At 40.7% G+C, this 13,105-nt stretch overlaps 1 protein-coding gene across 1 annotated transcript in view; it reads right to left on the bottom strand.

The window, feature by feature from the left end:
• Tmc2 (transmembrane channel like 2) overlaps positions 1 to 13,105 on the bottom strand; it is an 82,037-nt gene that overhangs the window by 30,819 nt on the left and 38,113 nt on the right. Inside the window, exons 9-13 of the mRNA XM_015487545.2 lie at positions 12,207 to 12,354; positions 10,229 to 10,417; positions 3,587 to 3,766; positions 1,678 to 1,827; positions 759 to 887 (exon numbers count right to left, since the gene is read on the bottom strand). Coding sequence (XP_015343031.1) covers positions 759 to 887; positions 1,678 to 1,827; positions 3,587 to 3,766; positions 10,229 to 10,417; positions 12,207 to 12,354 — 796 coding nt within the window. The remainder of the gene's footprint in view (positions 1 to 758; positions 888 to 1,677; positions 1,828 to 3,586; positions 3,767 to 10,228; positions 10,418 to 12,206; positions 12,355 to 13,105) is intronic.

Here is a 13,105-nt window from a genome sequence, read left to right as displayed (position 1 = left end):
TCCTTCCTTCCTTCCTTCCTTCCTTCCTTCCTTCCTTCCTTCCTCCCTCCCCACCCCCCATTTGTTTTTATAATGAAGCTGAAAATTTATTGTCTAGTGGTGTCATAACCATCCTCACATGCCGGTATGAAAAACCCACGGTGCAGGTATTTCTTAACCAATCATTTGCTCAGCACTAAAGTGTAAGGCCCACCTTTTCCCAAGGCAGAATGCCTCCCTTTCCTGGATAAGATCACATTGGGAAAGAGCAGAGTTGCTTCCATGAAGGCAAAAAGGACCTTAAAAGAGATACAGATTGTGGGGCTGGGGTTGTGGCTCATAGAATGCTTGCCTAGCATGTGCGAGGTGCTGGGTTTGATCCTCAGCACCAGAAAAATAAATAAGTAAAATAAAGGTATTGTATCCAACTACAACTAAAAAGAAATTATGAGAGAGAGAGAGAGAGAGAGAGAGAGAGAGAGAGAGATACAGGGGCTGGGGCTGTAGCTCAGCGGCAGGGCACTTGCCTAGCCTGCGTGAAGTGCTGGGTTCGATCCTCAGCACTACATAAAAATAGACAAAATATAGGTGTTCTATCTATCCACAACTACAAAAAAATAATTTTAAAAAAGATCAAATACTACACCACTTCACAGAGCAGACACTTGCATTAAGCAAAGAAAGAAATGAAATGCACAAGAATATATCTGGCTGTAAGTGCCAAAGAGGACAATGATTGAAGCAACTTTATGTGGAGTGTCTATAAAATAGTAACCTACAAATCCAGCCTCCAGATCCCAGCACCAGCAGTAATTCATAAACCGGACAAAACAAGCCCGTAGGAAGTCCCCCAGCAGGATGGTGATGTATGTTACCAGCATGTCGGACACTGTCAGCCTCATGAATTCCTGCAAGAAGGAACACAGAAAAAGGGAGTGGTCAGGGTTTGACCTTGCCCTCCCCTCCCAATCAACCGTAGCCATACATACTCACCCCTACCCATCAGAATCCACCTCTGTGGTCTTCTGATTCTTCTGGTAGAGAGGTGGTGCAGAGAAAGGACCTCATGCTCTGGAGATTGCTTAATTTTAGTCCCAGCTCTATAAATGACCAGTTGTATGACTTTGGAATAATCTTGAAACCCCTTGAACTTGATCATGATATCACTCTTGCAGGGAGGCTTGCTGACTGTGTGCATATTGCCTGGTACATGGACAATACCTCGTGCGCCATAATTATCATCAGTAAAACCTGAAGGCTCCTGACTTGTTTCCCCCATCTGCTCTGAGATGCCAGCTGTTCCCCACTAGGACTGAACATGACCATCAATCACCAGGAACAGGAGATGAATTTTTTTTCCATTTCCTACTAATTTTTTTCTTGGTTTTTGGAGAAAACAAAATGAAGAGGAACCAAAAGCAACAGAACTAAGCTTTCTCTACTTTTGTTAGGTATATGTCATTTACTAACTTTTTTATTTTTTTTTTGGAAAAATTGAAAGGATCCACCCCAACACAATGTTTAAGATAGCAAATAGGTTTGGAGTTCTTGGGGTGCAGAGGTCTACCCTCCAAGTGATTAAGGAACTCCTGCTGGATGGACAGTGGATGTGTTTTCAGGGTTTTTCCTCAATTGAAACATCAAGAAAGGAACAAAGAACTGAGAATAGTCACCTTTTCAGAGAGCATAACTACTCACAATGCCCACAGCTGTCTCCCAGCAAGAACCCCGGGGCACATCTGCAGGGTGCAGGGGTGGCCGGGGGACACTGTCATTCCAACCCGAGGAGTTGTAGTAGTTAAACAGAGTCCAGTGAGTGATGTTCTTTATTGTCTCTTCATTAGAAAGCTAGAACAGAAGATGGAGATATGGGACTGGAAGGAGCCAGGGATGGTCCAACTGTTTCTGCAGGAATCACACATAAAGCCAGCAGATGCCACAACCCTGCCAACAAATCCCTGAGGGCCTTTGCAAAAATTCTCTCCCCAGCCCTGCAATCTACCCAGGAAAGGGAGCAATTGGCTGAAGTCCTCAGGTCTTCTCCTCTAAGTTTGCATCCATCTATCCATCCATCTATTCATCCATCCATTCATTCTTTTTTGAGAATGATTTATTCAGGGTCTATTCTTGGCATATAAGATAGTGATGACAGGAATGACCAAGACAGATAGGTCTTCCCTCTGAAAGTTTACAGTCTAGTAAATGACAGATGAAAATGGCGAGACACAGAAGACTTCCTAGAGACAGTGTCATCAGGGACTAATTCAGTCAACTAGTTAAACATGGGAGAAGGGTGAAGAGAGAGACAAGAGAGCATTGTGCCCGTGGAGACAAAATGAGGTTCAGGAGGGAGGAGCAGTCTCCTGGGTTGGAATGGAAGCCAGAGATGAGGGTAGAGGGACAGATAAGGGCCAGAGCCGGTCATTACCATGCTTAGAACCTTCCAGCAGTTTACCATTAGCCTCAGGTGGAAGAAGGGTAAAAGGGGTGCCATTTACCATGTGGCCCTCTTGGCTCCCACTCTAATTTTTTTACTTCTTTCTCTCCACTCATTGTTTAGCCGTCCTGCAGTTTCCTGTTGGCACTGGCTCCTCCTCTGTTTTACCCAATGTTTGCTATGGTTTGTCTGATGGAGATGCTCCTTGGGACCCAGAGAAAGTTTTCCACAGCTTATATCACTCTGTTCTGTCCCTTCATCTGTTATTATTACAAGACTGTACTTTCTGAGGGAAGCCCTGTTTTTATTGTCCATTTCTCTGTCACTATTACCTCATATGCCCAGAATAAATCGTGAGTAAATTATTCTCAAAGGAAAAAAAAAAAAAAAAGAATGGGAGCTGGGATTGTAGCTCAGTGGCAGAGTGCTTGCCTCGAATGCATGAGACCTTGGATTTGATCCTCAGCATCACATAAAAATAAACAAATAAAAATAAAGATATTGTGTCCAACTACATCTAAAAAAAAAATAAAAGAATGAATGTGGGCTGGGGTTGTAGCTCAGTGGTAGAGTGCTTACATGTGTGAGGCCCTGGGTTCAATCCCCATCACCATATAAAACTAATTAAACAAAATAAAGGTATTGTGTCCCTCTACAACTAAAAATATTTTTTAAAAAAGGATGAATGTACAGACGGCTGGATGGAGCCCTCCTCTGTGTGCACTGACATGCTTCTCTGGCTTTGAAGTACATCCCCTAGTGTGCTGTAATGGATGAGCTGTCTCCTGGCCCACAGCATGAATGCACTTAGAACAGGACTGCTTCTTGCTCTCTGCCGTGCCCCAGGGCCTCACACACTGGTAAGCATTGATGAGCGGTTCAGTTAACCATGCCATATCATCGCAACGGACAATGACTTGGCTATGGATCACTATGGAAGCTATAAAGCAACATGGGAAAGGATACAGATAAAACACTAAAGGTATTATGCAAATGACAGTAGTAAAATATTAATAATCACAGTCCTTGAGTCATAGACTGGGTAGACATTTTTCTTCATTTTCTGTTTTTAAACTTCCAACATTTAACTAATATAAATTATGCATCTTGAAATTATTGTATTAAAAAAGGAAATGTGGTGGATTCCTGATATTGGGGGAGTTCGTTTACCTTGAGGTGGACGTCATCCATCAGGGCCAAGAGAAATGTGTAGAGGTTTCCCAGGAAGAGGGCAAAGATGCGTCCCAGCTGCCACTTCAGTCCAATGCGTGGGTGGTAATTCTCCAGGGCAGCGATGGTTTCAAACAGAGGGGGACAAAACATCCCAAGCAAGGACATTACAATCTCTACCTGAGAAATCGGGAGAGTGAGTCTGGGTTACAGTGTCATCAACATGACTTTCTTGGCCACCATACTTGCACCTCCATGGCCTTCTCATCTCCCTGCTGTCCCCCCCCTGCACCTGGGGATCCCCTGGTGTATCTATGAATTTCTATATGACCCTGAGCCGTCAGCATATGCCTGCACATCATAACTGACCCTTAGTTGGTTCCTGTAATGATTGTCACTGTTTATCAATAACAAACAAGATTTCTTGAAGAGAAAATATCCCACTGAACCCCACTAAGAGGTATAATTAATACAAGTTAATCAAAACTAAACTAATATTATTAGCCATCAGGCAAATTTCAAATCAAAACTGCAATGAGATATCCTCTCACCCCATTTAGAATGGCTGTTATTTAAAAAAAAAATGCTGGTGAGAATGTGGAAAGAAAGACACTCATAAATTGTTGGTGAGAATGTAAATGAATACAGTCATTATGGAAACAATATATAAGTTTCCTCCCAAACTAAAAGTAGATCTACCATATGATCCAGTAATCCCACTTTTGGGTATATATCCAAACAAATGAAATCAGCACACCCAAGAGATGCCTGCATACCCAGCATTTACTGTAACACTTCATAATAGCTAAAATATGGAATCACCCTAGATGCCCATCAATGGATGAATGGATAAAGAAAATGTCACACACACACACACACACACACACACACACACACACACATATCCTCTCAGCCTGAAGAAGAATGAAATTCTGTTATTTACAGGAAAATAAATGGAACTGAAAAACATTAAGTGAAATAAACCGGACCCAGAAAGATAAGTACTAATGTTTTCTGTCATATATGGAAACTAAAAAACACCAACCTAAATGTAGACTAGTGATTACTAGCATTTGGGAAGGGGAGAGGTTGGGAGGACTGATAAAGGTGGGCTGGGTTGGACCAGTGCATGCCATACGCATGTGTTGAAATACTCCCATGAACCCCACTATATGTGCATTGTTATGGTTTGGATGTGAAGTGTCCCCAAAAGCTTGTGTGTGAGACAGTGCAAGAATGTTTAGAAGACAAATGATTGGGTTATGATAGCCTTAACTCAATCAGTGAATTAATTCCCAGATGGGATTAACTGAGTGGTGACTGAAGGCAGGTGGGATGTGGCTGGAGGAGGTGGGCACTGAGGGGGTCGTGCCTTTGGGGTATACATTTTGTATCTCCTGATCATCATGTGAGCCACTTCCCTCTGCCACACCCTTCTGCCATGATGTTCTGCTCACCTTGAGCCCGGAGGAATGGAGCCGGCCTTCTATGGATTGAGACCTATGAAACCGTGAGCCTCTAAATAAACTTTTCCTCCCCTAAAATTGTTCTTGTCAGGTCTTTTAGTCAAAGCAGCAGAAAAAAATAAACTGACTAAAATAACAATTAAGGGTATTTCTTTTTCCCCATCCCTTCTTTTCATTGTCTCTCTCTCTCTGTCTCTCTTTCTCTCTCTCCCCCTCTCTCCCTCTCTCTCTCTGCTTCCTGGCTGTCATGAGTTGAGCAGCTCACTTTTGGGTGTCTATACAAAGGAACTGAGATCATCACACCAGAGGATACTTGCTTCATGAAGGAGCAAATGAGTTCTGCTGGGTGGTGCCTGATGTTCTGCACAGGTTGGGGGTTGGGCAGGCATCACCATGGGGCCCTCATCTCAAGAGCATCAGACAGGAAACTCAGCTCACATAAGAGAACTGATGGTGGAGGCCAAGAGTACGGTTAATGTGGCATTTGGAGTTAGCCTTCTGGTTTCCAGCCCCAGTTGTTTATTATTTGTTGGCTTCATAACTTAGCAAAAGTTACAAAATTTACCTTGTTTCTTCATGAATAAAATGATGATGGCAGTTCTTGTGAGAATCATGAGATGATGTATGTAAATCTGCCACCCCAGAGGCTGGTAAATACTCAATTTTTGGCTCTAATTTAGGGAGGATCCTGACTAGTATAACTAGATCTGAGCACAGTGGGACATTCTTTTTGCAACTAAAACTCTTTACACAGTGGGAACAGTTCATCCAAGAATGGTTGACTAAACTGCAGGTTGGTCAACTCTTCTGGGATGTTCCTCACTCTTCCCCTCCGTGTTCGCACTGACCCGTGGCTTGGCTTCTCATCCCCTCCACACCTCATACCTGCTCCCGCAATTCTTCTCCCCTGGAGAGCCCTCACTGCACCACTGCCCTCTGCACATGGTCCCCTAATGCTCAGCCAAATTCCTGCCTTTAAACAAGATCCACCCCCACCTCTTCTGCTCTCGTGGATATTTCCACCTAGGACACATGTGTCACGCAAGCTATCTCATTGGATCACATCAATCCTGCCCACTGTTCTTTGTGCTTTGGTTTATTCTTGTCAGGCCTCCTTCCTAAGGAAACTGCAATTCCCTTCAAGGCAGACTTTGTCATAGCTAAGTGATCCAGTGACAGCTTCATAGAAGGGATATTACCCCCCCTCTGATTCTGATCCTTAGCTCTCTCTCTCTTCCTACAGAGGAGCCTCCAGAGTTCTTGCCTTTCCCATCTCCTAAATCCTTTCTGGTCAGACACTAGCTTGCAACCCCCAAACCACTGTCAGGAATGCTCAGATGGATATCTGCTTACATGATCCATGGTGGATTTGAAGTAAGTTTATACACTCAGGAATGAGCTAACATAGAAAGACTTGGGGGTCCGACAGACTCTGGGTCCAAATCTTGATTCCTCTATTAACAGGCTGTGTGTCTTAACCTTTCCGAGCCTCAGATATTTCATGCAAAAACTAGAAATAATGATAGCTATCCTGTCAATATGCCATAAGGAAAAAAATAAAATGATATACGTATAGTGTCAGGCCCATTGTGGGTATTCTATCAAAAGTTTTCTCCTTTGTCCTTCTTCTGTCTCTCGTTTACTGAGCATGTACTATGCCGGAATCACATTGCTTAATCTGAATATACAACAAAGGATAAAAAATTCACACTATCCCAAAAGGGCTTGAGGCAGATGTAAATAATTATGTGACTAGTTAATTATTACAAAAATAAAAAATGTTCCAAAGGGCAGGTACATAAAGTATACAATGCATAACATAAGCTCGAACCTGAAATTATTCAAGTGAGATGAGAGTGTGAGGAAGAGGTGTTTGGGTAGAACAAAAGGAACACCAGTGCAGTTGCTGCTTAGTGAAGGGAGGTGACCGCAGGGTGGCTGGGGAGGTAAGTCAGAGAAAGCCATTTAGGACATTTTTCCTGATAGTCAATGACAGTTTATATATATATATATATATATATATATATATATATATATATATATTCATATTATATATATAAATAATATATATAATATTATAATATATAATATATAAAAATAATATATATAATATCATATATATAATAATATATATATAACTCCAATATATATATATTCATATTATATATATATATATATTGGAGTTATGGGAAAATAATGATAGCCACAACATGACTTTTTTAATCTCCCTGAATTCCTATGTGAAACAAGGACAAAGCAGCTAATAATCAAAAACCCAGAAGCAATGAAAGTAGGTGACAGAGTGTTGCCATGAATCCTGAGGCACAAGTAGGTGTGAACGAACAGCTAATAGCCACAGAATCTGATGGAATGCTGGTGTCGGCATGAGAGGAAGCCAGGAGAAGCAAAGGGGCGGCCAATAGGTTGGGATGGGAGGATGTTAGAAGAGCCAATAGGCACTCCATGAAACCAGGGTGGAAAAATCTGAGAACAGCAGCTGAGCCATGAGGAACCCAGCTCGATCCAATGAGGGATGAGGGCAAGGTCAACTTTGGTTAATTTGGAAAAAGGCCACTTGAACTCTTGCAATTGACCAAACTCCCTTGCAGGACAGGGCCCAACATTAAGGAGAGTCTTCTGGGTATGGAACTGAAATTCAACGGACAGGAGGAAAATAGGGAGAAAGAAAAGGGAGGGCAGAGACAAAAAGAAAAAAATAAAGGTGAGAAAGGGGATAAAGTCCGGAATTCTCAGAGAGCAAGCCACCAAATCCACACAAACAATGGGAGTGGAAACTCTGTTAAGCTAGAAAAGGTATCCTGAACCATGTCTCACTAATTGCTCAGGGAAACTGATTTAATATAAAAACAAACAGAAGAAAAATATTTTGAGGTCAAAGGCCACGCAAAGTGGTAACAAAAAAAGAGAAGATAACACACCATTAGGCATGAAAGCATACCAAAAAGTTATTTGTTCAAAGCAGTTTAAATTATACTCTAGCATTTAAAAACAAGCTGAAAAATGTTAAGAAGAGATACAGGTCATGAAATAATAACATAAATAAAAATCAGAAAAAAACAAAAGTGGAATGTCAGAATTAACAAAGAATTAGAAATGAAGGGAAAAGTCATGTTAAAAGTGAAGAATATAATTAAAAATCACAATAAATACATATGATAATAATGACATGGAAACAAAACATTAAAATAAGGAGAAATTTAAAAATTAAAAAAATAAAGAGTTTAAAAGAATTTGAGAGAAAATGATATACACTGGAGATAGACAAAGAAGATCCCAAATAAGCATAAAAGGAGTTCTTGAAGAAAATCCAAACAAGAGAACAGAACAAATTTTAAAAACCATACTTCAATTACTTGTTCTTTAAACTGAAAACAATATATGATCACTTAAAATTTTTATGGTTTTTACTGGTGCATCGTAATTATATATAATAGTGAGGTTTATTGTGACATATTCATACATGTACATAATTTGATCAGTAACATTCATCAATAGCATACCTCCCTCCCTCTTGATTTCCTCCTTGTATTCTATTGGTCTTTCTTCTATTTTCATGAGATTCTCTTTTTATTCCTGTTTTTCTCTCTAGCTTCTGCATATGAGAGAAAACATTTGACCCTTGCTTTCTTATTTCACTTAATATGATTCTCTTCGGTTCCATCCATTTACCAGCAAATGACAAAATTTCATCCTCATTTATGGCTGAGTACAACTTCATTGTGTATATATACATATTGCCTTTATCCATTCATCTGTTGATGGACACCTAGGTTGGTTCCATAACTTGGCTATGGAATTGTGCTGCTATAGACATACTATATTGATAAGTATCAATATAGTATGGTGATTTTAGTTCTATCAAAGAATGGAATAGCTGGGTCAAACAGTGATCTCACCTATTTTTTAATTTGAAAAGAAAACTCTATCAATTCAGAATAAATAACACAAAGATATAATCTAGTAAAATTAATGGACTTTAAAGAATAAAAATAAAATCCTCTGGGTGTATAGACAAGGGGAGGAGGTAATATAAAGGAAAGAAAATTAGAATATTATTAGAGTTCTTTTTCTACAGAAGTGCTTTTTGCCATAAGAATATGGAGTTACACATTTAAGACATTCAAGAAAATGTGATCCATGAATTTCATATCCAACAAAATTGGCTTTTAAGTATAAAGAGCTCAGACAATTATGAATGTGCAGAACTCAGGAAATGCTGTCTGCATGAATGTTTCCTGAGGATCTATTTAAGAACATTGTAATAATAAAGGGTTACCAGGGAGATGCAGATCAGTTTGGTGAGGGTAGCCTACAAGGTTCTCCCTTCCCCCTGGCTCTTGATAAGTCCCAGTGCAGAAACCTTGTCTCTTCAGCCTCTCTGGCCTGAACTGTCTCCACTCCCCCAGTTCATATGTTGAAGCTCTAACCCCCAGTGTGATAATGTTTGGAGACAGGTCTTTTAAGGAGATAATTAAGGTTTAACATTGTGAAGGACTATGCGTACAGGGGTAGGAAGACACTGTAGCTTTTTCAAACTACTACAGATGTCAAATTCTCAAAAGAGATTTATGAATTCCATATAAACCCAATAAAACCTTAATGTCTTTTATTGTGACTCTCCATGAGAGAACTCACTCTACTTCCTCCCTTTGTCTATACACCCAGAGGATTTTATTTTTATTCTTTAAAGTCCATTAATTTTACTAGATTATAGAACTCACTCTACTCATTTGCCTTAGATATCAAGGCAAACTATAAACTCAGTATGGTATGTCAGTATGTTCTCAGTATAGAAAAGAGCCCAGAATCACATTCATATGTTAATAGACATTTGATTTATGAAGTGTAGCTCTGTAGAGCAGTGAGCAAAGGATCACCTTTTTCATAATTGGTGTTAGTACAACTGTCTATCCAGTTGATTGACATGATAATTAGAATCCACCTTTATCTAGTTACAGAGGTCAGCCCCCAAAGCCTAAAAGCAGGTGATTCTTTGCTTAAGATGTCCGTGCTACTTCTGGAAAGTGATCTAATTCCACTTCTTAAAACAAGTTCTATAATCCAGACTTCTAGTAATTCTGCTGAAGAATGCAGGAACCAGTGATTCAAGTATTTGCCTTCAATATTCACTTCATTATTGTAATGTCCTTCTTACCTCATTCCTTTCATACCAGCTGACATTCTGCATTTTGGAGAATTCCTGGGATCGTTTCACCACAAAGTAAATGAGGTACCCACTTCCACACAAACAGCAGATGATGAGGAAGTTGGCCAGGACACGAAGAAATCTTGTCAAATGGATATTTTCTTCTTTGTTACTCTCTTGTTCATCCACTATAGATTCCTTAGTTGTATGAAAATGAGATATGAATAAAGTCAGGCCAGGAACCATGGTTGTTGAGTCCCTGAGAAAACCAATTTTTGTATTTCCATAAATAAATATAAATAATACAGGGGGAATGATGTAATCCCCTGTGTCCTAAGTAGAATTAGTTATTTTCTTTATGAAAACATATTTTTAGCCAGGTGTGGTGCATATGCCTGTAATCCTGGTAGCTGGGGAGGCTGAGGCAACTACTAGGCTACTAGGCAGCTTCTCATTTATGCCATTATAGCATGAAAGCAACCACAGACGATGTACAAATAAATAGGCATGGATATGTCTCAACAAAAGAAAAAATTTTTCAAAAGTATACAGTAGATTGGATATGGCTCCCAGGTCATAGTTTTCCACATCAGTTTTTATCCATGAATATGGTATATTTCTCCATTTTTTAGGGTTTCTTAATTTCTTCAATAGTTTTGTACCTTTTTGGTCTATTGGTCTTGTATATTGTGTGTTGGGGTAAATTTATTCCTAGATATTTTAAGTTTTGGATACTATTGCAAATAGAATTTTTAAAATATTTTCTAGTGGGGCATGATGGTGCATGCCTGTACTCTCAGTGACTCGGGAGGCTGGAGGCAGGAGGATTGCAAGTCCAAGCCAGCCTCAGCAACTCAGTGAGGCCCTAAGCAACTTAGCATGACCCTGTCTCAAAATAAATAAATAAATAAATAAATAAAAACGGCTGGGGATGTGTCTCATTGGTTAAGTGCCCCTGAGTTCAGTCCCTGGTAACCTCCACACCAAATATTTTCTAATTGTCCTCTGTTAGTATATAAAAAATATAATTGATATTTGTTTACTAACCTTGTGTCATGTAACAGTAACTCTCTATGAAGACACAACTAGTAAGTGGTAAACCTAGAAGGAAAAATGAGTTTCTCCCAGACACCAAAGCCTCCTTGAGAGGAGACTTCCTACCAATTATCAGTGTCTGGTTGGTCACTTTATATGAACCATCATTTTGTAGCCCACCCCAAATCTGTTCTGTGAACAAACAGTGCGGTCATTTTGTGTGGACTGTAAGAAACATAGGGTTGATTTCTTGATTCCCACATCCTTATACCAGAGTTCTCAACTCCTCCTGGGTGTTCTAATCACTTGCAGAGATTTTTTTTTTTTTTAAATGAATGCCAGGCCCACGCACAGTGGCGCATGACTGTAATCCCAGTGGCTTGGGAGGCTGAGGCAGGAGGATCACGTGTTCAAAGTCAGCCTCAGCAACTTGGCAAGGCCCTGTGCAACTTAGTGAGAACCTGTTTTAAAGTAAAACAGGAACTGGGGGGTGGGTGGATTGTGGGGAGGGCTGGGATGTGGCTCAGTGGTTAAGTACTCCTGGGTTCAACCCTTGGTAGCAACAAAACAAAACAAAATGAATGCCAGGACCCCCTCCCAGGCTAATTGCATCAGAATCTTGGAGGTAGGAGGTAGTCCTTAGGTGACTATAGCAAGCAGAAAATGTTGACAAGTGTTGCCCCAAAGAGTACTTCCATTTTCTCCAGCAGAAAGCAGTTTCCCATGGAAATAGGCAGTACCAGATTCCAGCATCCAGGATTTTCTACCGTGTGAGAAATGGGTGGTGGGTACCTGCCCCAGCCATCCTACAAGCTGGGCTTATGCTTCAGGTACAGCTCTTGCCATGGATTATTTGTAGGATCTTATTTCCAATGTCCTAGATGGGACAAGTCTTTTAATACTGAAGGACCTGGAGGTATCTGGGAAGTAGTAACTGCCCTGGGGTAATTACCTTGAAGCTGGTGGTGATGGAGGCATATTTGTTATCAGCTGTTTCTGAATTCCCAATCAGGTAGTCCCAGCTGGTGAACATCTTGAAGCTGAATGTGAAATTGTCACTCTCCCCGTCGATTGTGCTCCCCTGGGTATTGGTGGCCATCCTGTGGGGTGCACATCACTGTTCTTATGCCTGCCCTGTTTCTGCTCTGTTACCCCAAGGGGACCTTGGCCTGAGTCATTCTTGACACAGGTAGCAAACAAACAGGTAACAGACACCCAAAGAGGAAACAAGCTAGGCAGGGGCTTGAACCCAGGCAGCTTTAATGAAAGCCAGGGCGCCTTCTCCTCCTCAAATTCAGAATCCCCTATAAGCACATATTGTGTCAATTGGGTAACAGGCAGCATGCAAGATGTAGGACATCTGACTATGTATTCTACCCTTGCATTTGACTTCCTCTGGCTTGACTTGCCTGCAAATGCAATCTAAGAAAAAAGTGCCCTTTATAGGGACTTTATCCTCAAAGAGAAACACACTCTGTAAATCATCTATTTTCTCCGATAGAGCATATACCTTTTTGCCTGTTATGAAACCCAGTGACCCCTGAGGAAGTTGGTATGGCTATCAGGTAATACATTTTTTTCTTAAACAAGCTTGGCTGAAAGTAGCTTAGACCTTCCTTGTGGCCCACATGGTTCAGCCCTTTTTCAGCCTCTCTGTGCTCCCTGGAGTTCAGCCCTGTGGGAATCACAGAATTCCAAGCAGGGGCTCGACTGGATAGTAGGGGGGCTTTGTGCTTCTTCCTAATTCTATCTCATGTGTTGGCTTTTGGGATTTGACCTGCCACAGGAGTTAACTTTTGGGTTCATCACAGAGACATTCCATATCTCTATACTTTTCTGGGATGGAAACGG

This window comes from Marmota marmota, unplaced genomic scaffold, assembly GCF_001458135.2.
Source record: "Marmota marmota marmota unplaced genomic scaffold, marMar, whole genome shotgun sequence".
NCBI classification, from domain to species: domain Eukaryota; kingdom Metazoa; phylum Chordata; class Mammalia; order Rodentia; family Sciuridae; genus Marmota; species Marmota marmota.
Note: the sequence above shows the minus strand (reverse complement) of the source record. Positions and strands in the feature narration are given on the sequence as shown.